The 27,318-nt window shown below is 34.9% G+C and overlaps 2 protein-coding genes and 1 long non-coding RNA gene across 5 annotated transcripts in view; 1 reads left to right on the top strand and 2 right to left on the bottom strand.

Moving 5' to 3' along the window:
• Positions 1 to 3,268: 3,268 nt before the first annotated feature.
• On the top strand, positions 3,269 to 15,829 carry dpp7 (dipeptidyl-peptidase 7). Of its 3 annotated transcripts, none has more exon segments than NM_001013315.2 (13): positions 3,269 to 3,600; positions 3,992 to 4,157; positions 4,241 to 4,380; positions 6,064 to 6,227; positions 7,344 to 7,479; positions 7,571 to 7,652; positions 7,744 to 7,910; positions 8,173 to 8,233; positions 10,290 to 10,408; positions 12,629 to 12,785; positions 15,032 to 15,096; positions 15,218 to 15,288; positions 15,521 to 15,697. In NM_001013315.2, coding segments are annotated over 13 exon segments (1,497 nt in total). In that variant the 5' UTR covers positions 3,269 to 3,534; the 3' UTR covers positions 15,624 to 15,697.
• Positions 10,300 to 11,385, bottom strand: LOC147844004 (uncharacterized). Its single transcript, XR_015491275.1, has 2 exons — positions 10,894 to 11,385; positions 10,300 to 10,826 (listed from the first exon to the last, which is right to left on the bottom strand). It is a non-coding gene; the product is annotated as an uncharacterized LOC147844004 (long non-coding RNA).
• A 4,268-nt stretch (positions 15,830 to 20,097) lies between the features above and the next one.
• man1b1b (mannosidase, alpha, class 1B, member 1b) overlaps positions 20,098 to 27,318 on the bottom strand; it is a 13,808-nt gene continuing 6,587 nt past the window's right edge. The window contains 4 exon segments of the mRNA NM_001099979.2: positions 20,098 to 20,362; positions 24,313 to 24,444; positions 24,533 to 24,727; positions 24,811 to 24,931. Of these exon segments, the coding sequence (NP_001093449.2) occupies positions 20,156 to 20,362; positions 24,313 to 24,444; positions 24,533 to 24,727; positions 24,811 to 24,931 (655 nt within the window). The 3' untranslated portion in view covers positions 20,098 to 20,155.

The following is a 27,318-nucleotide window of genomic DNA, read 5'->3' on the forward strand; positions in this document are numbered from 1 at the left end:
CAGGCTCTCCCAAATGGTTAATACATCGGTTTATCGTAAAAGTACCAGAATTTATACATATATATGAAAATCTGAAAATATTAAGTGTAAGACCAATTTATTTAAAACATAATTTTTTTGAAGTATGCCATAAAATATTTCAGATTCTCATTTAACACTTTCTAGTTATTTACAAAAGCCAAAGTCAACTGTGCAAAAAGTGCAATAGGATTATGTTTGTTTGATTTTTTGTAAACCAACAATGCTGTGTGTGTACACCATTACTTAAAACAGTCAATATTTAAATGACTTTAACAGTCATTATTTAAAACAGTCGAAATATGGTCAACGTTGGTATAGCGCAGACAAAGAATTACAGTAACCATTACACTACAAATAAAAACAAAACAAACAAAAAATAAAAATAACATGGTTATGGTAACCCCATCTGATTCATTTTGCTTCACTAATGATGTTATTGGTGGAATATATTACCTCACAAAAATTGCAGTGCACTGATATTGCAAAACAAAAAACAAAAAAAAAACAAAAACATTAATATTACACATCCTAAGCTATAAGAAAATTATGGTTAATTATGTTGACGTCATATATAATTATTATGCTAATACTACTGTATATGTTGGATACATTTATATTATATACAACAAGTGAAGATGTATTAGAGATTGACATGTACGCCTATTTTCGGTGTTAAATGTTACCAGCAAATATATGGACGGCAGATGGCGCCACAGAAACACCATCAAGGGCTCCTCAAAGCTCCAAGTGAGTTGAAGAAGTTGCTTCAGCCAAAATCTGTAGTGCATCTATTGAGCAATTTTGTAGTCCTAAAGACGTGTCATACTTGCATAATTACACCCAAAGCAAAACACAAGCTTTTAATGTCGCTGTGTTGGCATTCTTTATTTTCATCGTTTTCAACTAGGTCTAGCCAAGCCTTATGGTAATGTCCGACCAATTTTAATGAACGGCAGCCATTTAAGCGGTCTGGATGCAGACACAGTGCAGCAGTTGCAAGCTGAGCTGCATGCAGTGTTTAACGGGTTTTCTTTCATATCAAATGTAAGCTGAGAAAGGCTGGCTTTTGCCAAGTAAATTTGTGTATGCCCTGTAAGATTCAGAAGATTCATATTGCACAAAATTGACCGTCAATTTATCTTTATCTAAATATACTTGGGTAAAGTTTCTGTCCACCATGTTGATTTTGTTAAAAAAAAATAAAAAATTTGCAAACTCCTAGACGGTTTGCCGTAATATCACCAAATTTTACTCGGATCATAGTCAGACCATGTTGACTAAGTGTTGTGAAATTCGTGTCAATAGGCAAAATGGTTTTTGTTACAGCTCTGACAAATATGCTCAAATGTGCTCATTCTCCCTAGACTTCATTGGTCTTTCTGGCTCTGAACTGCTTGTAGTAAAATGTTTTTATAAAGCCTTTTAAAATTACAAACTTTTTGGGACTTTGTGTTGACTTACTTTCTTATTTTATTTCTAAGATGTCCTGTTTATTCACTGCAAGCATGGTGTTAGTCACTCGCAACACTGTTTGCATTTGATGATGTACTCTAAAATATCTATAGAGGAAGCCATGGGCTATGTCATCAGGGCGACATGAGGTGCACCAGGCCCTTTGCATCCTTTCTGCGCCAGTTGGTTAATCTAATCAGTTGTGGTAAAACAATAATAATAATAATAATAATAATAATAATAATAATAATAATAATAATAATAATAATAATAATAATAATAAACATCACCAAGGCATAGCAATATGCAACTAAAAACGTACATAGTTTTACGTAGTTTTTTCAACTGTACATATTTTTGAATGAAGAAAAATGTTAGAAATTCAGGATTAAATTCAGAAGCAGGATTAAATAATTTTGTGATCATCAATTATCATCAAATCTGATCAAGAATGGGCTTTGCAAGTTTGAAACATTTTTAAGACAGCATGTTAGTAATAAAGCAAGTTCAACATAGTAAAATCACTGTAATTCAACACCAAAGCTGCATGTCAGTACAGTTACAAAAAAAGATATACTTCAATTCTGGTTTGTGGACGTTAAATCAGGTTTATTTTATACATTAACAACTGATATCCATACAGCAGTGGATATTAACATGTATACTGTCACATTTGCCCTGCAAATACAGTGCAAAGTTAAATGCACGCGCTTGCATTAAATGTGCTTTGTGTGTTTGTATGTGTGTGTGTGTGTGTGTGTGTGTGTGTGTGTGTGTGTGTGTGTGTGTGTGTGTGTGTGTGTGTGTGTGTGTGTGAACTTTGTAATGACATTGTTTGTGACTCATCACTGCAGAAAGACTTGAATTAACTCCACAACAAATACATCAAATAATCATTGGTAAAGTTCTTACTGTAGTATTTTTCACAAACGTTACACGAGATCGGCTTCCTTCATGTCTGTCACTGTACTGTTTATCTGACATGGGGATTTAGGCACATTCTGACCGGCACGTAGGAATGGTGGAAAGAGAGAAGTATTTAGAGTTAAAGTTTGTCAGTAAATCTCTTTAAACAAGCTTATAAACACAATGTAAAAAAATTGAAGAAAAAAACATGACTAATTAATTCATTTTGTGTTAAATTTAATAAGAAAATACAATTTATTAGTTTACCAATTATTTATCTATCTGTTAATTTGTACACATAAATATGGCACTGGTTTGTTCCTCTATATCAGAGAAGCCCAAAGTAGGGCCCGTGGGTCAAAGCAGGCCTGTTGTAACCTTAAATTTGGCAAACTTCGGTTATTTATTTATTGCTGAGCTAAGAAAAAGGAAACTGAATTAAATGTTTCAATTAAATGAATCTGATTTTTTTTTTAAATGTAAACAATGTCACTCGATGGATAGAGGACTATGAAGAAGACATCGGCGAGCAAATCAAGGCAAAAAACTATAACTCCATTCTGTTATAAATGAGATTGTTTTTGTTTTTACTGTAATAAGTTAATTATAAAATGTTCGAACATTCAATATAAATAAATTAGAATTCTATTTGAACCTTTTAACCATTTTATTTAAACATTTTGTTTACAGAGTAGTTCTGTTTTTTTTATTCTATTTTAGGTATTCTAAATATTTTGGTATTTTGGATGACAATGATTTAGATTTTGTTCTTAATTGGTATGTGAACAGTGAGGTTACAGTGCAAAAAAAAACCCTCTTTATTTATTTATAAACTTTTATGCTGCCTATTTTTCACGAAGACTTTTACTTTGAAATGGCTCATGGCTTTCCCTCTAAAACTGTTGTGTCAGTTAACAGCGAAACTTCTCAGCCCATTACTCAAGAAACGTTTAACTTTATAACAGTGTAATAACACGTCTTATTGACCCAAGAGAGTTAAGCGATTGTTTGTAAAGTTTAAAGGCGGCACGCACGTCTATAAAGATTAGTCACATGACAGCTGATGTGATCACATGACGGTCATTGTCCCTGTTTAGATTTCATCAAGCTCTACTGTATTTCTGTGTTGATCTGACCGATGGGGTCTCTGTGAGAATGGCTACACTGTGGCTCTTTCTCGGGTTAACGTTCCTACGTGGAAAAACCGAGGCTCGTCCTGTGGTGAGTTCTTCTGCCTTGTTTAGTGTATTATGGAAGTTTGTTAATAGTAGCTGCTGCAGTTTTGTTTTACAGCTTGTTATTCTTGGCTGTCACTGTTTTTATTTCCTTTTTTATTGCGAATATTATTTAATTCTGTCTTAATCAATTCAGTTAAAGTTAATAATAACAGTTCTTGTTTTAAAAACAGCTTTACAAAAGGTGCAGATTATTGCATTATAATCAAAATCAGAAAAGTTAAGGTTAGTAGTTACCATACTTAGTTACAAATGACTTTAATTAACTAGTAACTAATAGCTTTTAAAGGTTTAAGTTACATAGTTAACCTGCAGTTATACAGTATATAGGTGATGTCTATGTGCACATGTTCAATGAAGTGTATTTGTGTATCAAGTGTATGCGTTTTACTGTTTTTAAAAAGGAAAACTACAGCAATGAGATCACATCTCACAGAGACCTTTCACTGGATTTCAAGGAAAAGTATTTCAAACAGATTTTAGACCACTTTAATTACAACAGTCTTGGCAATGGCACATATGATCAACGCTACCTTATTACAGGTAAACTAATATGCCTTATAAGTCTACCTGAATTTGTCATAACTTTTAAACTAAATCTTTACTGAGTGCACTGTATGTTTCAGATAAGTACTGGAAGAAAGGCTATGGACCCATTTTCTTCTACACGGGCAATGAGGGAGACATAAGTGAGTTTGCACGTAATTCGGGCTTCATGGTAGAGCTGGCAGCAGCGCAGGGAGCCCTGCTCATATTTGCTGAACATGTAAGTTTCCCGAAACTGTCGTGAATCATATGACTATGGAGGAAGTAATGAAGTGGATATGTAGACTTATGATACGCAACACTTGTCAGGAAGCTTGGGAATCAAATAAGATGAAAAAAGTCTTTTATGTATCAATTTCATAGATGAATTTGATACAAAGAAGTATTGTGAAAGTTTGTTAAGATTGAAAAACATCACAGTTTTTATGTATTTTAAAAATGTAAATATATCCCTTCATGTCCAAGCTGGAAAACATAATAAAAGCCATTGTTAATAGTTGATATACAACAGTTATATATCAATATTGGAAAAATGTGGCATTGTGATATTTTGTTTTGCTGCGATATAAATACAGTTTGACCAGATAGCTTGAAAAGCTCTTTTCGGACAGAGGTTATTGATTTAGACTGATAGAGATTATTCCATAGGGCAGTGGTTCCCAAAGTGGGGGTTGTGGGAAAACGAGAAGGAGGCGCTTGGTGATTTCCAAAAGTCAAATAAATGTTATTAAACTACTAGAATTACCACGTTTTAACCATAACCCACAGATGATAAAAATAGTCGTTTCTAATAGTAAAAAAACAACAACATGCCAATGAAAAGCCATCAGCCTTTAAATGATTTTTTTTCATAGGATTGTTTATTATGTTAGACTAGCAACACTGCAATAGCGTCAGCTGTAGCAGATTTATTTTATAGCACCAGGTTAAACTTTCACCTTTATGGCAATCAAGTACATTCAAATACAGGTCCCAACTGAACATTGAGAATGATATCTGAGTGGTGGTCTGCAAAATTAAACCAAGAATAGACTTGTGCTGAAAACATTGTGCCCACCAGTCTCTTCAGCGAAGGTTAAAATTTTTTAACATTTTTTTTTTCGGTGTTTTCACCTTTAATGGATAGGACAGTAGAGATTATTGACAGGAAAGCATGGGGAGCAGAGAGAGGGGAAGGATCGGCATAGGACCGTGTGCTGGGAATTTAACTCGGGTTGCCGTGAGCACCAAAGTGCATGTGTCGACGCACTAACCACTACACTACTGCCGTCGACAGCTAAGGTTAATATTAAGCAAATTTATAAATGACCATAAAAGTTATATGGTTGTTAGGCTGTTGCACTTTTTTATGTTGTCAATATGCTTGCGTTTATATAGGCCTATTATTGTGTGTGCAACGTTTGAATATTTATGACCATCTCCAAAGAATATAGGAGTCACGAATCACTGGCATTGTTATTTTTGGGGTTGCAGGCTGAAAAGTTTGGGAACCCCTGCTATAGGGGAGTGAAATCATGCATAAAATATTATAAACAATTTAAAAGTAAAAAAGAATACAATAGAACAAAGATGAATTATTTACTACAGTTTCCACAAACTATTTACTACATCCGTTCTCAAAATTGATAATGTTTTTGAGCATCAGTTTAGCATATCAGAGTCATTTCTGAAGGATCTTGTGACACTGAAAACTGGAGTAATGAAACTAAAAATTCAGCTTTGCTTTTTCGTGAATTAATTACACTTAAATGAAATAAAAATAGAAACTATATTTTGAATAGTAGCAATATTTCACAATATTACTGCATTTATGTAGAAAGCATTGTAAAGAGATAAAAGACGTTTTACAAAAATGGTCAAGTATATCACGTCCACTAATTGAAAACTTTGCTTTGATCTCTAGAGGTACTATGGGAAATCTCTTCCATTTGGGAAGAATTCTTTTAAAATCCCTGAGGTGGGGTTGTTGACGGTGGAGCAGGCCCTCGCGGACTATGCTGTCATGATCACAGAGCTGAAGGAGGAGCTGGGAGGTCAAACATGTCCCGTCATTGTCTTTGGTGGAAGGTGATCTTTAGATTTACGTATACTCTGATAGATACATATGGGTCAAAGACAAAACAGGGCTTTCAAGAATCCTAAAAATAGAACTGTATAGTGAAGCTTAAAATGTTGTTTTCTGTACATTAATAATTGTCATGTAATTTATTTTTTAATTTTTAAAGGGGGAAAAGTTTATTAACTGTCGCTGTCATACATTCTTATCACAATTATAGACTGTTAAGCTGTTAAACGGCTTTGCATTGTGAGAATAGTTCATATACTTAATATAATAAAAATCACATCAGAATAAAAATAAATAAAAATCATGTCAGTCATATTTAGAATGACAAAAGACTTTAAGGATCAAAGTTTTGCCCCAAAATACATTTTTATTTTTATTTTAGATCTTTATACTTTACCACTATCCTTGTTATTTTATTTATTTATTTATTTATTTATTTATTTATTTATTTATTTATTTATTTATTTATTTATTTATTTATTTTTGCAGATGTTAAGTTGACCAGCCAAACAGCTTTTTGTTTTTATTATAAATGTATTGGAAATTTTGTATTTGACCCATGAATATCCTTATGTCAACCAGCCATCCTATTTTTATCATTATTATTATTATTTAAAATAGTATATTTTTCATTAATAATATTATTTATGATAATAATATGAAAATATTATAACTAAAGAAATTGTAAATGTTTTAATACTACTACTAATAATAATAATAATATTACTACTACTACTAATAATAATAATAACAACAACAACAACAACAACAACAACAACAACAACAATACTATTACTACTATATAATAATAATAATAATAATATTAATAGATAACAATAACAGCAATAATAATAATAATAATAAACAACAGCAACAATTATAATAATAATAATAATAATAATAATTATTGTTATTATTATAAACCCCAATAATAATAATAATAATAATAATAATAATAATAATAACTATTATTTTTATTATTTTATTTTTATTATTATTATTATTCTCTTTTTTTTACTAAATCATTTTAAATGATAAAATAAAAATGAAATAAGGAAATAAATGTAACTAAGTATTAATTAAATAGCAATCTTAATGTTATTAAATGTGTTCTTTAGCTATGGAGGAATGCTGAGTGTCTACATGAGAATCAGGTACCCCAATATTGTGGCTGGAGCATTAGCCGCTAGCGCCCCCATTCTGTCCACCGCAGGTCTCGGAGACCCTCGACAGTTTTTCCAGGATGTAACTGCTGTAAGAGGCTTCACTTTAACTCTCTTTTATCTGCATAAAAGCGAGCAATTGTTTACATTAGAGTAACTTAAACATCTGTTTGCTTGTTCAGGACTTTGAGAGGTTCAACCCTGCCTGCAGAGATGCAGTGCAAGGAGCTTTCCAGAAGCTAAACACTTTGGCGCAACAGAAAGGTATCAAGCAGCTTTTCTCTCAATATGTGCTCGATGTAATTCTATAAAACTAATTTAATCCTCCTCGATTTTTCTCGTTTGCACCACATAGACTACATCCGCATCCAGTCTTCTTTCTCTCTGTGTAAAACTCCCTCCTCTCCAAAGGACATTCATCAGCTGAACGGATTCTTACGTAACGCCTTCACCATGATGGCCATGTTGGATTATCCCTACAGCACTCATTTCATGGGCAGCATGCCAGCCTTTCCTGTAAAGGTACTAAGACTGTAAATTTCCAAGCCAACCCCATCACCAACTGGGATGGGTGTAGCATGAAAAAATAAAAGCTTTATTACGTAATGGAAAACCTAATGGTGTTAATCAAATGTTTCCCTTTTGCCGAGAGCAACTGAAACTAATCCACTCCATCTGGCTCCATTTAAAAATGCTTACTAGAGCAATTCCTGCAGCTGGAATGGAGCTGATGTGATTGTTTGTCTTGAAAAAATAAAACGGTGTTGCTTTTTTATTTTCACAGGTGGCGTGTGAAATTATGCTGAATGGCACTGATCTAATGTCTGCGCTCAGAGATACTGTTGGTAAATAACACTGGCAATGCACAAGTTATTATTATAGTGGCTTGACAAAGCCAACATACTATATACTACATAAACATATTCTTCTTCTTCTGAGACTAATGTCTTTATGCATCTCCTCCTAGACCGTGTATACCACACAATACAACCACCAAACAAACACCAAACCTCCAAACGGCTCTTGCTCGGGTTCCATTGACTTAACATTGGACCAAACTTTGTGACCTCATGACTTTCTGCCAGATTGTCATACAGACTTAAGTTTATGCTCATTTAACTCAGAGCAAAGAGCTTAGAATGACACTCAAGAGGCGACACTCAATAGAACGTTGTGGATTCCGCCATTTTGTAGTAAAAGCGATCAGCCGTCCATCGGATCTAATTGCTGTCGCCATAGCAAGCAGCTGCTTTGTTTTTTATTTATTTATTTAAAAAGCGCATTGAGGCTGAGATTTACTATCTAAAAGGCTGCACTTACTATCACAATCATCAGCACTTTTAAAAGTTTATTTTACAGACTTATAATATGCTGTTGTCTTATTGGAGTTTTCATTTTCAAAATGGCCGCAGCGCCATATAGTGGCTGTTTCCTAAATCGCACTTGAGTCTCGCCTCTTGGTGATTCTATGCTCATTGCTCAGACTACCAATCTGCCAATCACTGATGACCTTTCAACTTACTACCCACACCTTAGCTATCACTTACTGTCCCATAGACTTACACTATAAAAAACTGCCATTGACTTTACATTGGACACACTGATAACATACCATCCATACTACTACAAACACACCAGCAACATGCAAATTCATACTAAATTCATGCTAACAACATGCTAATTTAGGTTAGAAACATGCTAGCATAATGCTAACTCATACTCGAACCATGCAAATTTATGCTAGCAACTGCATAGCAACCACACCGAACACCTTAGTAACTTCCCAACAACACCTTAGCAACCACTCAGAACACCCCAGCTACAGCCTTGCAGGGCCTTAGCAACTGCCTAGAACAGCCTATCAACACCTTAGTAACCACTCAGAACATCCTAGCAACGTCTTAGCAACTGCCTAGCAACCACCCTGAACACACTAGCAACCTCCTAACACCTTAGCAACCACCTAGAACACCATAGCAACTGCCTAGCAATGCCTTTGCAACCACTCAGAACACCTAATAAAACCTTAGCAATCGCCTGGCAACCACTCAGAACACCCTTGCAACCGCCTAGCAACACCTTAGCAACCACATAGCAATACCTTAGTAACCACTCAGAACACCCTAGCAATCACCTAGCAATACCTTAGGAATGACCTAACAACACCATAACAACTGCCAAGCAAAACACTAGAGCAACCACGTAGCAATGCCTTAGCAACCATTCAGAACACCTTAGCAACTACCTAGCGACACCTTAGAAACCTCCTAGCAACCACTCAGAACACACTAGCAATTGCCTAGCAACCACCTAAAACACCAAGGCAACACTTTAGCAACCCCCTAGCAACCAATCAGAACCCCCTAACAACTGCCTAGCAACACTTAGCAACCACTCAACACCAAAGCAACTGCCTAGCAACACCTTAACAACTGCCTAGCAACACCTTAGCAAGTACCTAGAACACCATAGCAACCACCTAGTTACACCTTAGCAACCGCCTAGTAACACCTTTGCAACCACCTAGCAACCACTCAGAACATCCTAGCAGTCACCTAGCACCACCTAGCAACCACCCAGAAAACCCCACCAACACCTTAGCAACCTCTTAGAATCCATAGCAACCGCTTAGCGACCACTCTGAACATCCTAGCGACACCTTAGCAACCACTTAGAACCCCATAACAACTGCTTAGCAAACACCTTAGTAACTTCCTAGCAACCACTCAGAACACACTAGCAATTGCCAAGCAACCACCTAGAACACCAAAGCAACACTTTAGCAACCCCCTAGCAACCGATAAGAACCCCCTAACAACTGCCTAGCAACACCTTAACGACACCTTAGCAACCTCTCTGGTCCACATCTATCTTTACTATTCATTTTGTGTTCTCCCACAGGCATTGTGTATAATAACACCAGAGAGCTGACATGTTATGACCTCTACAGTCTCTATGTGGAGTGCGCTGACCCCACCGGCTGTGGCCTGGGCTTTAACAGCTATGCATGGGATTATCAGGTAACCAAATTGCTTTCCACTAAACCCTCAATATCAGTTTTTGCTGCTTGCCGCAAGTAATATTCGTGCTACAATTGACGTCACATAATCAGAGGATGAATTCTAGACTTTGTTACATTATATTTGTACATTTCTTAAAACATAACTGCTTCAAAATGAGCTTGTTCAGCACAGACGTGTGTAATTAACATTGCAGGAGAGAATGCTTAATTATTTTCTAAGAATTCAATTATTTAAATGATTGTTTAGCACAGTTCTTATTTTATTCATGAATCACAAAACCAAAACAAAGAAGATCTCAAGTCTTGAAATTTTCACAGACATGCTTTAATGAATTTTGAAGCTCTTACATCAGTGGTGTCCAAACTCTGTTCTGGAGGGCCGGTGTCCAATCCCAAATCAAACACACCTGCACCACCTACTCAAGCGCTTTCTAGGTATACTAGACTTCCAGGCAGGTGTGTTGGAGGAAGTTGGAGCTAAACTATGCAGGACAGCGGCCCTGCAGGACAGAGTTTGGACACCCCTGTCTAACATGATATCTAAACTTACATATTGATTTTGTTAGCTCACATTGCTAGTTTTGTGATGAATAGTTAATTTGTGCATGTCATTAAGAAAAGAAAAATCATTAGCCCCTGTTATCTTGTCTGTCTGAGGCATTGAGCGTGATTAACATTTAACCACACCTCTTTTACACTCTCTATCTAATCTCTATGACAACAAACAAATGGTGTGAAAAGGAAGTGTCTGTTAGGTTGTAATAACTCTCCCGAAACCCTTTTCCTGATCTTTCTATATGAAATGCCTACTTTACTACATCCAATCAGCTCTCAGTTGAAAAAAAAACAAGCCAAGCCCACTGTTTTCTCATTTAATATTTTGTTTATCTAGGAACTTCATCACAATATAAAAAAAAAAATGGTTGCAGCTTCCCGTTCATGCAGACTTTAATGATTACCTGAATTAAACAGACAAATGTAAGTCACATGACTGCACTGCCATAGCCACTAAGTTTTTAGCCCATTAGAATGCTTGTTACTAGCTGCTAGTCAAGTGTATTCGTTATCCAATTACTTTTGTGCCTTAAGCAGTTCCGCAGTACCGTAATAAATGTAGTTAATCAATGGATTATTATTATTATTCATTATTATTATTTAATTTTTTATAAAAAATATTACTGTTATAGATTATTTTTGTTTCAGTTATTTGTGTACTTGATGTTAATTGTTGGTGTTTATGGTGTTAAGCGTGTCATTCTTGTTTTATGTGAAGCACCACCATGTCAGAATGAATTACGCCAAGGGGAATAATAAAGCTTCTAACTAACTAACGTACGTCATAATTTTCAGGTTCAAATGCTCTATTAAATGGCATGAAAACTTATAAAAAAACACGAGAGTGCTAATATCCTGTTACAGTGAGCTGTACTAATACTGTCCACTCATAATCATCATCTTAAAATTGAATTCTCAGATGACCAGGCAGGGGGTCGTCTTTTATGAAACATTAAAATACTGGTGTCTGGGAAGCTGTGAGCTCACATGCAGACTGTAGTTTTATATTAGCCTAAATGTTTGAAATGGCTAATTTATTGATGGATATAAATGAGCGAGAGTGCATTGTCATTTTAAACAAGTCAAGGCTTTGACCTGAAAACAGCATTCAATTACATCACAACTTTACAAGAAGATAGTTGAGCAATAGCACAAGTACAAACACAACAATACTACAAGTTCTGACAGCAAGAAAAGAAAAGAAAAGAACTTCTGAAGTTCCTTTTATCCACTTTATAGCCTTTTCCTTTAAGATGCGTAAAAGCTTTTAAAAAACAAGGCTGCCGATTGTTTAAATGTAGCAGAATGAATAAAAAATCTTTTGTAAACAACAACATCTGTCAACATTTAACCAAAAAATAAATATAATAAAACTTTTGAAAGATAATTATTAAAGAAGCTAGTTAAAAACCTTTAGGATGAATTCCTGCATTACTACATTTAGAAAATTCATATTGCATTATTTAAGAATAGTTTTCGAAAAGAGGTGTACAAATAATTCATTTCTAATAGCTCATCACTTCTGTCTTTGCCATGATGACAGCACAAATTATTTTACTAGTTATTTTGCAAGATACCAGTATTTAGTATTTAAAAAAAGCTATTTAAGTTGGAAGAAAAGAAAATGTCACAGGAGGGCTTATCGTTTTGTCTTCGGCTTTAGGCCTGCACCGAGATCGAGATGTGCTTTGAGAGCAACAATGTGACAGACATGTTTCCGGCCATGCCGTTCACTGAGCAGCAGAGGGAGCAGTACTGCTCAAACAGATGGGGAGTTGTGCCACGGCCAGGGTGGCTGAAGATACAGTTCTGGGGCAATGGTAAGCTCTGCTGGGATACTTTACTTTTCTTTTAGACACACACACTAGCAAACTTTCCTGAGTGCCTCCTCAGAGGAAACCTGCTGCCATTTTAAGTTTGTTCCGCTTTGGGAAGTGGATGAGTAGTGTTTATACGTCACCCTGGACCATAAAACCATATAAGATGTGAATAAAATAACTATCCCCTGGTAAGATAGGACAGTATTTGGCATACAGCTATATGAAAATCTGAAATAGGAGAAAAATCACCTTTTAAGAAGTCTAAATGAAGTCCTTAGCAATGCATATTACTAATCATGCATTGAGTTGATTTATTTACATTAGGACATTTAGAATATATCCTCATGGAACATGATCTTTACTTAATATACCTAAAAAAATTGCCATAAAAGAAAAAATCCAGTTTTGACCTATACATTGTAGTTTTGGCTATTGCCAAGTGGTGCATTAGGAAGAAGGCAAAGAACCAACAAACTTTCAATAATGTTATTAAATAAACAAACAAAAAAAACGCAAAACAAGCAAGTGTTGGCAGTCCCTCATAGAAACTACTGCCGAACTGAAAGCACATCAAACAAACTCCAAGCCTGGGGTCCATTCTTCTTACAATTTAATTATTGACAATTTGACATGATCCAGGATCGTTTCGCTCTTCAAAACTCATCTGAGAGTTGTTGTCATAGCAACAGTTCTGGTAGTTCAAACCTGCTCAGGAGCAGGCTTATTTCATATAAACAGGATTAGATCGAGTCAGTTCAAGCTAAGGTAATCCTAACAGTACATACCAAATGCTGATATTTACTTAGAGTAGTTATATACACTTGGAAAAATTGTAAAATTGATTTTTAAAAATTAAATAAACAAATCTTATGCAATCTGCACTCCAAAATAAAAGTACAAAGACATGGGGTGGTTCTCCCCAAGGGGTTTAATAAGAATATTTATTGTTACTTTTTAAATACAAACATACTATTTAAGGTACCAGCTTTTGTACAATTTGTGTATGATAATAGACAAGTACAATATTCGACTTTTAAATTTAATAATTTGTGCAGTTATGCACGTTTTAACAGATAATATGCTGGTGATATGATGCTTCGCAAAAGTTGCAGACACCTTTACCGATATCAAAATGCTTTTTTGATGTAAAATTAATTTAAATAGCCAGTTATTCCTTACGCCGATTAAGAAACTTGAATATGCCTATAGGCTACTATAAAGAAAATCCGCTCTAAAACATAAAACTAAAAAAAATAGCTATAAAAAAAGTTTATAGCCTGCAGCCCAGAAAAAAGATGGAAAGTTATTGCGTATCATATTTAAAAAACCATAAAGTACGAGATTTATCTAATTTTGCTCACATGGATAACTTAATATTAATCATATGATGTCATTACGCTGCAATGCCGTCATCCAAACGCTGCATTGCTGATCATGATTTCGAGGATCGACAGATCTGCCCTTCAAAACACATGCAGATCAGATCATCCAGACGTAATCTGATTCAAGAACTTGTTTGAAGAATCAAATTAACCAGAGATCAGTTATCAAGATTAAAAGATTCAGGATGTGCCAAATCATCTTAGATCATTTAAATGAGGTACGAAGAACGGACCCCGTGTCCTCAATCATCTTCCAATGCTGTCTCTCCTTTTTTTTCAAATTTCCAGAGCTCCTTTGTGAGACTCAAGACAGGTGGCACACAGGTGACAGTAGTTAACAACCTCATACTGCTCTCAGTCCGTCCTACTTGCTACAATAATATTAGAACAATAATGTTTATATGTCTTGATTTCGATCAAGGCAGCAAGTCTATTTATATGTACACTTCAGGCTTCTCCCTATACCAAAATACAAGACAACTGTGATGTCAGCGTAGATCTGATACAATTTACCCCCACTTTTAAACTCTATATTTCCTTTTTTAAACATATAAAATGACACAAGTGCACATATAGATATATGGAATCGAACAGATTTGCAGGGGAAAACATAAAAAAAACAATCATCTCAAGTATAATCAATGATAAACATCTAAATCAAGATAGAGGGAAGGACATATAAATCAAGTGAAACACAGCCATGATGTTTGGGTTTGTCAATTTCAAAAAAAAAAAACATAAGAAAAGGCTTTACCTCATGATTATGCAACACGTTCCACTCGTCTTTGATCCTTTAAATATTCATTGGGTGTTTGCAGTGTAACTGGAGCTAAATCTGGCTTCCTTTTAAATGTTTTCTTCTAGATCTCTCCACCGCAAGCAATATCATCTTCTCCAATGGTGATCTTGATCCTTGGGCTAATGGAGGGGTAAGACGCACTTTCACTTTTAAAATTCTTCATTTGAACCTAAAGCTGCATGTCAACAGTTCCTTCAAAGGATCTGTTGTGCTTCTCTGTGAGACAATGATGGAAGTATTTTCACCTGCAGATCAGGAAGTCACTCAGTCCGTCGCTGATTGCAATTACCATACCGGAGGGAGCTCATCATCTGGATTTAAGGTGCCACTTTTCAAGAACGCGTGTGTAGAACTGAAAGATTAAGAAAGTGTCCCATTTTCATACCATAATCCCTTCAAAGGGTTTACACTGAGAGCTTTTGAAGGGATGAAGGCTGTAGTCAATATGACAGCCACGAGTGTGCTCGCTTCAGTGTGTCATTTGGTGTAGGAAATGCTGTATTTGTGTTTGACATTTGACTGTGCTTTCTTTTTTTAAACTTCCTTCTTCCCAGGGAGTCCAATCCTGCTGATCCAGAGTCTGTGATTGTGGCTCGCAAGAAAGAAGCTGAAATCATTGCTCAATGGGTGAAGACAGCAAGAAAGGAGCCATTATAAGATTAAGTTTTATATACAATTTATTTCAACATTTGTAAACTTGTGAAATATCAAATAAATCCATTTATTTTCCACTGAAATGGAAACAAAATGAATGTCAAACAAAACAAAAACATTATGTACAACCTCACTCTCAAGTCTAAATCATCATTTGCACATTGCCAGTTGAGTTAATGTGTCATTAAAAAGAGTATTTACAACTATAACACATTATTTGTATTATCCTTTTTAGATTATTTAAAATTCTTGGCACGTATTTGGTGTATGAACGATTCAAAATGATCATAATGATTCAAAGATGATTCATTTGTCAATAAGCAGATGATCATGAGACATTTGCACAAAAACAGAGCGAGGCATGAAAAGCCCTTCATTTTAAATATGACATACATAAACTTGCTTGAGTCTAGTAGCCATCCTTAATTTTTTACCACACAATAAGGGTATACACAAACCCGGAAATGGCATGTAGACTGCAAGTCAATTTAACACTTCAACAGCACTGCATAAATATTCACAAAAGTATTTATTCACAAAAACATTGGAAATAGCTTCACAAGAGCAATGAGATGAGTAAAAGATACATTTTTCATCATAAAAACGTGATTCTCAGGATTGAAAATAGACACCATATGTCATTGCTCTGTGTGTAAAGGCACACGCGGAACAGAAGAGAACAGCTCACCACAGCACAACATCGATGCTCAGCCCTTGATAAACTTCGGCACACTACCTGAACAAAACCAGCTCTCATATACAATACACTATACAGCTGCGATGTGTAACAAACCTTTAAAGAAAAAACAGGTAACACTTTACAATAAAGTTCCATTAGTCAATGTATTTACTAACATTAACAAAGATGAATAAATATTTTCATTGTTTTTTCATGTTAGTAAATTGGAAAAAAAAAAAATTTCATTGTCATTTATCTGATGGGTCATTCAAGACATTCCAAGGTATGTTATTCTGAGATAACAACTTCTAAATAACGAAGGGTCATCCAGAAACTTCGAATCACATTTAACATCGATGAATACGTTCCAATCCATATACCTACAGTACATTCACATTCATATGTATCTGCTGTCTGTCACGCCACAGATTTGGACTGTTTGGTGCGTTGTTGTGAATGAATAATGCTTAGGTTAGTATATGCTACATTCAGCCAGTTTTGTTTCTGCCAGCTTGGCGTTTTTGACAGGTTGACACCATTTTATGGCTGAATAATGCGCAAGTTAGTGAATAGTCCAGGGCTATTTAATTGGTGGCCTGTGGGACGAACTTGGCCCCGGATGCAATTTGTTCCGGCCCTCCAAATAGTGTGACCAAGACATCAAAAGTAATTTTAGTTCAGTCAAAAAAAGGCTGCTATAGTTATAAAGTAACATGCGTCTGTTCAATACAGCACGAGCTGCAGTTGAAGGCTGGGCAGAGTGCGAGTCACCTGACATTAAGCGAGTGGCGTGAGCAGCCGAAAACATTTGGATATGTTTGTAGAAAAGGCCTATTGTTCAATGCACAAATGCAATGATTAGCCAATTTCACTATTATCCGAGCTTAAATTCATCATGGTTAATTATTCATAAAAGGCTTCTCCGTTTTCCGTGGCATGGAACGAAATTGCTAAAAACGCAGATGATAAAAACTGTTCATTTAAATACTTACCTAATATAATGCTGAAATTGAAAAAAGACGTGATTACCGTGAAACCACGATTATTCTTCAGACTATAATTGTTAAACCAAAATCTATAATTGTTGCATCCCTAATTGTTATGCAGTTCAATACATAACATATGAATGTGTCTGATTGTAGAAGAAGCCTACTTAAGCAATGCACTAATTTTGTTTTGCTTCGAAATACAACATTTGAAAATGTTTGTATAAAAAAAAAAAGCCAATTGTATAATGTACTGATATTAGCTTTAAAATACAATATATTAACATTTTAATGTAGAAAAAGCCAACGTGGGTGTCTTAAGGAGCAAAAATACAACATATGGGCTCTTTTATGCTGTTGTGTCATCACTCATATTGCAAGTCCTATCTCTCCAGCCCCTCATTTGGGATTCTTTTCATGAACTGGCCCCTATGGCAAACTAATTGAACAGCCCTAGTATAGTCCGTCAGTGGTTTTCATTTCTCCTATCTTTACATTTAATTAAAGAATTAGTAAACTATTACAGCCCAGAACAATGTTTTGGGTGTAATTCTTAAGTTTTGTGGCTAGTAGCCCTGTAAAAAGTGCAATAAAGTACATCTTGGATGTTTTTTTTGTTTTTTTTTGCAGAATATAAGCCCCAATTACTCTTATACTAGCCCGTTGGGCTTTTTCAAATCATCTTGATCGTTAGGAATTACATTCATATACAAATTTATTTACTAATGGTCATGCCACTGTCCGGATACTATCTACTATCTACAGGATAGTGTAGGTCTGCCATTTTACTTTCTGTCAGCTTTACATTTAATAAAAGAGTTAGTAAATTTTTATAGCTCAGATTAATGTTTTGTTTTAAATTGTTTCGTTTTGTGGCAAGTAGCTGTGTAAAACAATATAAATGTACATTTAAGTGGTTGTTTTTGCAAAATAATGCCCTTTAGTCTTGTACAACAGCCTGTCCGGCTTTATTCTGCAAGAACAACTGAATAGATGTATATATCTGTTCATACCACCCAACTTAACTTGTTTTTAATAATACATTAGTAAATGGTGCATTATTAATAATAAAAATGTACATGTATTGTTTACGCTTAATTCACGATACATTAACAAAATGGAACCTTATTGTAAAGTTTGACCAAAAAGCAATCGTAAGACATTCTATTCTATTGAATTACAAACTGATCCACAATCAGCAGCATATATATAATGAATAGCTTGAAAACATTCCAGTAAGAAAACATTTGGATTTTTGAAGTTCTAAACTCTAAAAAAAAAAGATTTCAATTATTTCACAAAGTATTAAACCCATAACATATCTAAAGCTCATTAAATATGCTGTAAGACCTTGTGAAAATACTACTGACACAGTCAATCTGATGTAGGTCCCCTGAAAGAGCAAGATAAGAACATGTGCCATATTATAGACCCTTATTTAGAAGTAAAGAAACAAACATTGTGCTTGATTAACGCTCCATTCAAATACTTAGATCTACCACAAAAAGGAAACTAAGTGAATAAAATCTCTAATAATAATAGTTCATTTAGTTCAACACCTGCTAGCAACTTTTAACTTCCAAAAGCAAATATCGAAAATAATTAACCCTTTAATCAACAGAACAAAAATGTACATTTCTGCTATTCACAGGAACGGCGGTAAAATCCTTCAAAGCAAGGCTGGGGATGTAGACTCGAAACTATAGCGAAAGATTTCAAATTAATAAATAAAACGTACTTTATCACAAGATATAATTATTATACAAACAATGCAGTGTGCGAATTATACAATGATAATGGGGGGGGGGGGTAGTATTATACAAACTAACATTATCGCTAATGTTAGTTTGTATAATACATGCTTCAGCTGATCAATTTTATGCATTTTAGGGATAGGCTATTAAGTGTTTTCAGACCAGATTAGCTATTTCGGCTTACTTTAGGCCAAACTATAAAAACTATGCATCTAATTTGACTTCACTTTTAGGCAATATGTAGAAACAAACACCTATTTTATGATCTTGTGAACTCTTACAGTGTCTATCTGTGCTCTAAATCTGCCAGTTTCAGACCGTTAAATGACCTTTTTTTCCTCGCATAGACTGATTGGCAATGGTGATGAACCAATATAGGGGTGCTCAAATGGATATCTATTTTTTTAATATGATTAACATTATTATTTAAAACACAGATCAGAGTGGACTTTTTTCTCAGATTCAAAGGGACCATCCCATACATCTTGTTTTAACATCCTTCAGGGGGGATCAAGCCTTAATTAGGGGGATGAATCCCCCCCTGTAATTCGCACCCTGCAATGATCTGTGATAACACATACTAAACGGTCATAAATGTGATGACATGGAAAAACAAGGAAATAACAAATGCAAAGCTTTAGAGGCCATAAAAAGATGTCTAAACCATCAAGTCTCCCTTAACCATCACAAAAAAACAGTAGTTCATTTATAAAAAAAAAAAAAAGATAAATATACAAATCCACACTAGCCCCCCAAAACACACCATAAAGTGCTTGCAGTCCCTGTAAGATTTCACAGTATGAACGTGTTTTTTTCTTTGTTTGTTTGTTTAGTTTTTTTGTGTGTGCTTGAGCTAAGAGACTGCACATATCATTTCAGCTGATCGACAGCTTTATAAAAGCATAAATAGAGTAAAAAAGAATCACAAACTATTAATAGAAACACAGATCACTTAGAATCGACAAATCTACAAACAGAATTGTGTCATGGCTCTAGGAATTATTTGACCAGTCAGATAGTCTTTACACAAAAGTTCAAAGCTTAGAAAAAAGATGGCAGATTGTATATTAAATGCGTTTTGCGGCCCTGAGAGAGGTGTGTTTGGTTGTGGCTCCATCACTCTGCTTGTGGCCATACAGGCAGAGGATGAGCCTCAGTGTTGAACACGTACTTGTCTAAGCTGATAAGGTTGGGGTCTTCTGAAAACAGCAGGTAGAAGTATTTGAGCGTTTCCCCCAGGAAGAAGCTCTCCATCTTGTCTCGAGGACTGGTGTAGGAAGGGTCACGGACGTTGTTTATAGACGTGTAACCTCCGGTTGGAACCTGTGAGGATAGACAAACGTGAGCTGTTCTGTGCAGACATACGCATTGAGGCTGATTGTGAAGTTCAGAAATGTGAAGAGACAGTGTAAGCAGATCTGGCAATGTTTACATAAACCAAGGCCAATATGAGAAGTCAAGTAGTAACATATCTGATAACTGTAGCAAGGTCTGGCTGTAGGCCAGTGTGAAAAACACTCCTCTTTGTTTCTCACAACATGCGGCTTTCGGTTTGCCAGGGATTCCACATTTCCTAACTCATGAATTGCAATGGTGAATGCAGAAGTTGTTTTCAAAAATAAATTTGTAAAGAATTTAAAAAAAGTCTACAATTTAATAATTAAATTATAAAATTAATCATTATAAATTTTATAATTACATTTTAAAACGACTTTCAAACTTAAAAGGAGCATTGAATTTGAACAAATTTAAATGAGCAAACTGAGTAGATTCCTAACACAAAAAAAATCATGAGTTCAAGGAAGGCACTCGAAAAGTAGGTGGAAAAATTAAAAAGTGGCTAACATGGAAATAGTTAAGTTATAGTATAGTAACTTAAAGGCTTTTTAACTTTTTCCACTCATTTTCAAGTGCCCTGGACTTATGATTTTGTATATCTTTATGAATACCTTATCCAAAGTACACAGAATCAAGCAAAAATTGCTTCAGGGATAATTGACGTGTCGGAGTAGTTTCATTGTTAAATAAACCCTTTTATCTTGTGTAGAGGTTTATTTAAGCTTTAAGGAGTGAGCTATCTTTATAGGACTGGGTGATTTGGCCTAAAATCAAAATTTGGAATTAATTGAATATTGTAACTGGATTACGATTAATGAACGATTACTTATTATTTATTTATTGACCCATGGCACTTGCCTTGCACGTAGCTGTGCATTTATGCTTCAGCATGCTGTTTGTGTTGCACTACAATAACACTTACGAAACGCTAGCTGGCAGTGAAGTTTTTATGTTCCTCTGTGTCGAGTTTCTTCGCTGGTGTTTTCTGAACCCTACCTTAATTTACAAGAAGCTAAAACTTGCTCATTTAGAGGCGGGAACCGAAGGACGTGGGACAACTTCAATCATAAGGTAAACACCAAACAAAAGTTTCCATCTGGAGCTCCTTCACAGGATTCCACACTTGTAAACACTCGCTGCATCTGGCTCACTAAGGTCTCGCAACTCTCTGTGCCACCCACGCTTATCAACACTACCAAACCGACCAATCACAGAGCTTGTTTTATGCGTCGTCGCAATGTGTAGTTATATTTTTGAGATGTAACGGGTATGCGACCACGCAAAAACTGCGCCAGACCATATGCATGCACTCAACGCAAAAGTATAAATCAGCCTTAAAAGAGCAGTTCACATGTGGTAGAGATATTAATTAAAAAAAATCAACCTGGTAAAATTTAGATAGATTATACAGTTGGTTCTAAATGTCGATTTTGATTATTTTTCGATCAATCGCCAAGCCCTACATCTTTAACCTAGATTGTTCCCAAGTTGTGTTGTGGATGAAAAATAGGCTAAATTATATTCAACATAAATGGATGTATTTACAATTGTATTTTGTGTGTTTAATATGTATGAAAACAGATGCATGAATTACTATCAACCTCTCTAAAGACAGAAGAGTTTGTTGGCACTTTTCACTTCAGAAAAATGACATTAAGAGCTGAGTGATATGACACCACGCATAAACACATTTAAGTTTTCAAATGTTTACTATAACAACATGAGCTATATGTTTGTTGCTTCATTCAAATGCAGCCTGGAGCATGCATAGAAATAATCTGTACATAGTGCAATGTAAAAGTGGGTATTTTGTTCCAACTGGCCTGTTTTCACCTGGATTTTAAACTGACAGAATTTACATGAGAACGAGGAAACAATAGTGTTTAAGACTCACAGTATGTCATTACCATGCGTTGAACTCTCCTATGTATATCAGGATTTTCATTCTATGGCACCTTTAACTTTATTTTAATATAAGATTTATCCTCGAACATATAGTAATGTTTATTTTTTATTTTTTTTAAGAAAGTTGCATTAGTTTGATCAAAAGCACAGTAAACACTAAGGGCTCTATTTTGACGATCCATGCGCAAAAGGCAAAGCAGGGCGCAAGCGCTTTCAGGGCGTGTCAGAATCCACTTTTGCTAATATATAGGCACGGAATAATCCACTTTGCGCCCTGACGAATGATCTAAAGGGGTTGAGTTTATTTTCTTAATGAGCTATAGATGTGTTTTGAGAATAAACCAATCAGAGTCTCATCTCCCATTCCATTTAAGAGCCAGTTGCGTCGCGCCATAAGCGCATTTGCTATTTACATCACATAAAGTTAGTGTAAGTGCAAAAAACTGAGCATTTCACTAGCAAGGAAACAGTTAAACAGAGCATCTGCAGCGCGAGAATGAGAGATAAGGCATCTCTTAATCTACTTTCACTTTCGCTCTCATGGATAGGGAAACCTTGTATGCAGATATCCATTAGACTATACATAATTAATTTCGTTTGTTAAGCGCAAAGATTTGTTTCAAAACTATTTCTAAATTCAGTTCTAATTTCCAGCAAACAAATAAATGAACAATAATAACGAAGTGTGCTCAAAAACCTGAGTTATATCCTAAAATACATGCTGTGCCCCATGTAGTCTGAAACTTGACAGGTGGACAAATCTAAGCTTGTTTTTAATAAAACAAATATATATAAGGATATAATAAATAATACTGCTAATAATAAAAACATTATACAAAAGCAAATTATTATGAATGAACTGAAAAAGCCTCCCGAGATGAAGATGGCATGAAGGCAGTAGTTTTTAAATTTATGTAGGCTAGAAAAGGTTTTGTAATATTTTAATCCTTTATATACATCATCCAATATATATATATTATATATATATATATATATATATATATATATATATATATATATATATATATATATATATATATATATATATATCTTTATTATATATCCTTAATATATTAAATATCTTTACAAATGAAAAATAATTGTGTATTGCTCTACATCTTGTGTGTATTAAGCAGTATGTAAGTGAGGCGCAACTCTGCGCTGGACTTTAGACCGGCTTTGTTTTGGTCAATGGACGAATCTATTATAGTTTCTCAATATAGCAACTTGTCAGCAATGCGCCTCAGAATGCCTTCCTTTTTAGACCAGAAAGCCTATGGGCGCACATAAGAGCGCAAACGTCAAAACGACTCTTGCACCAAGCTGAAACTAGCAAATAACTTGCGTCGCGCCATGCGCCACATTGCGCCGGGTGTATGATAGGGCCCAATGTCTGAGGGAAAAAATACCTTTAAAATACCCACATTCTATTGTAACATTTTAAAATTCAGTTCTGGATGGCATTGCCATTGCTTTAGTCTTCAGGGTCATTTTAACATGTGGATTCACATTTATATTCACCATCTTCCGGAAATCATTCTATAATGTAGATTCGCATTTATAAGCGTTAAAAACAAATCAATTTCTGTAAACAGAGATTTTATTCAAGATTTAAGTAGAAATTTTAAATGACCAGTATTTATTTGCATTATAAATGTCTTTGCAAAACATGTATAACAATATTTATAATAATATTAATAATAATAATCCTGAGCGAGACAAAATACTTAAGGCAACACAACCACTTTTTTCAAGCGTAAGCTGCAACAATATGGACAAAAGAAAGCTGAAAGTGTTAAAGGAATAACGGTCATTGTTAACTACTAAACTACAAACACCTTGCTTCTAAGGTCGACCCAAGGTCGAACTATTTTCAAGACACTAATACTCCTTACACACTTATTTGAATGTGAAATACTGATCAGAGTGGAACACATGTAAATTTGGATGTAGTACAGAGCATCTTGTCCAACTATTTTGCATGTACTAAAAAACAAAAAAGACAACAGCGGAGCGGTTTCATCACATACCCTTGTGTACTTGTTAAAGTTCTGCAGGATCTCCCAGCCCCACTGCTGGTACCTCTTATCCCTGGTCAATCTGTACAGGTAGAAGAGGCTCTCCACGGTTTCTGGACGCAGAAGATTGTGGCGGTCCGCAATCTATAAGACATTACAAGATTACAAAGAGATTTTATTTCACCTACATCAGCTGAGAGTAAACACACCTGAAATATCCTCCTAAGCTCACCTTCACATCTACATCCTGTGTGCTACCATCGTGCATGTTGAAATGGGCTATTTCTGGACTCAGACCGGTCTCCATCTGTGCATACATCTGGTAGCAGGTCTCTATCAGCTGTTTCGCAAGCTCCATATGATCAGCGGGAAGGCCGTAATGCACCCCCAGTGCCAACGTGCCAGGCAGGAAACATACCAAATGGTCCTGAAAGAGAGAGATGATGGGGTACATTAGGTGTTTGACTCAGATTAACTGCAGGGGGTTTTATTCTCTGAAAACAGACATACCATTTTGGGACTGAAGTGTCCATGGGACAACTCTCCTACAAATGTAAGGCCAAGTGGTGTCGATTTCTTCAGCAGGTTCTTCTTCACTCCTTCCACAGCCTGCAGATAGTCCTCCAGCAATCTGAATACATGGAAGCACAGACAAATCACTGAACATGCAACACTAAACTATGCAAAACATTCTCAACTATTCCTGGGAACACATAGTCTTGGAAAGCCTGTGTAGGTTTAGCACAACCTGGTTAAACCAATGAAATAAAATAATAACAACTTCATATAGCAGGAAATGTTCATTGACAAAATGATTTAAACTAAAAAATTAAATTCCTACTATGACTGACTGGTTTATTATTATTAATAATACTAACAACAATCAATTGAAATTAACCAGGGGCCTCATGTACGAAGACTTGCGTGGAAATCATACCAAAACATTGTGTACGCAAAAAGCTGTAAATGTGCGTACGCAGAAAAAAATTCAGATGTATGAAACACTGCGCACGCCGAATCTCACGCATATTCTTTGTACATCTGAATGAACGTGAAACAGAGCTCAACATGCACGAGCACAAAACCCCTCCCTGCCTCCTCCCCTGTATGAAAATGCTAATGACTCTACTTTGGCAAAACCCAACAAAAAAGCAATGGCAAAAACAAGCAAAAAGAGAAACTTTGAACAGAATGCGAATTGGAGGTGCTGCTTTCGGAGGTAGACCAGAGAAAAACGGTTTTATTTGCAAGTTTGTCCTCCGGAATTAATAGCAAAAGAAAAAAATAGAGTGGGAGAGTTTAGCTGATGTGGTTAACACAGTTGGGTCTGAACATCGCACTGTGTGAATTAAAAAAGAAATAGCGAGATCTATAGGTGTAAAGTTTTGTTGTGTCTGTAACAGTCTGAGTGGCGTAGCTCGTTAAATGCATGGCGACATGTTTTGACACGTTTGAGCATGAACTCGATTCAAATCCAGCAACTGATAAATTTATTCTTTTCTTTTTCCCCGCTACATATCAGATTTTGCCTATATACTCTTCATCATGAGGAAGACAAATAGGAATCATTAATAAGTCTGTGCATCATATTTTATTTGCACATTTATTGAATAGAAATGTTTCTGATTCACATATACAAATTCGTCCTCAGATGGTGCCTTTATAGCAATATGTGTGCAATAGATAGCTCCGATTACATTGGGAAAACCGGCGATCGCTGCAAATTGCGCTTTAATGGTTGGATTGTCAACTGTATGGTACGGAAACCTTATATACTAGACATGCGGATGAACCCGTCTCATACAGCTGAGAAGACACTTTGTCTTTTAGAGTACTTTAGAGCACTTTTAGAGCACTTTTAGATAAAACAGACACGCACAAAAAATGTGCGTACGCCAGCCATGAAGCTGGCGTGAAACACACATTCCCACGTTCCTTTCATCGTTAGTAAATCCAAATGTGAGCAATTCTGAGCGTGAAATCTGGCATACGCAAAGTTTTTGTGCGTACGCAGCGTTGATACATGAGGCCCCAGGTCTTGCAAAAAATATATTGTCAAATTAGACAAATTTTATATAATTGTAATTAAATTCTCTCTTTATATATACAGAAATTAGTATGATATGTTTTGGGTTTTCAAGTTTAGTTGGACAAGATAACTTCTAAGTGTGCTGAAACTATGGCTTAAAATTAAAATATTTAACACTCCAGCAAACGCGAAGTCACATCAAAAAGTTACCAAATATACATTTTTAACTGGCCTTGAATCTGTATGATTTCATCATCATCTTAATAGAAAATAACCAATTAAAATAAAACTATTTAATAAAATATATCTGATAATAAAAAAAAAATAAATTAAAAAATCAAAAACTAGGGAAACATAATTTTTTATATATATATATATATATATATATATATATATATATATATATATATATATATATATATATATATATATATATACCATTTATCGTTATTTTTTTTCAAATGTATTCAGATTATCAACATTATATTTATAATATTATTTAATTTTTATTATTATTAGTAGTAGTACTAATATTAAAAATAACAACACACTATGATATATAATATGACCAAATGATATATATAAAAATAACTTGTCTAATTATCCTAACCTGCCTAGTTAACCTAGTTAAGCCTTTAAATGTCACTTTAAGCTGTATAGAAGTTTATTGAAAAATATCTATTCGAATATTATTTACTGTCATCATGGCAAAGATAAAATATATCAGTTATTAGAAATTAGTTATTAAAACTATTATGTTTAGAAAGGTGTTGAAAGAAATCCCCCTAATTAACCCAAATAGTGAGAAAAAAAATAAACAAGGGGGCTAATAATTCCGGAGGGCTAATAATGCTGACTTCAATTGTGTATACACATTTATATATATTTCATATATAACAATAGCAATATAGACTGCAACTTGCTTTTGGGACTTGTCGAGTGTAAATTTAAGGCCTGACTTGAACATTTCTCTTTATCTATTCTGTTAC

Source organism: Danio rerio, chromosome 5 (genome assembly GCF_052040795.2).
Source record: "Danio rerio strain M-AB ecotype USA chromosome 5, GRCz13ab, whole genome shotgun sequence".
NCBI classification, from domain to species: Eukaryota; Metazoa; Chordata; class Actinopteri; order Cypriniformes; family Danionidae; genus Danio; species Danio rerio.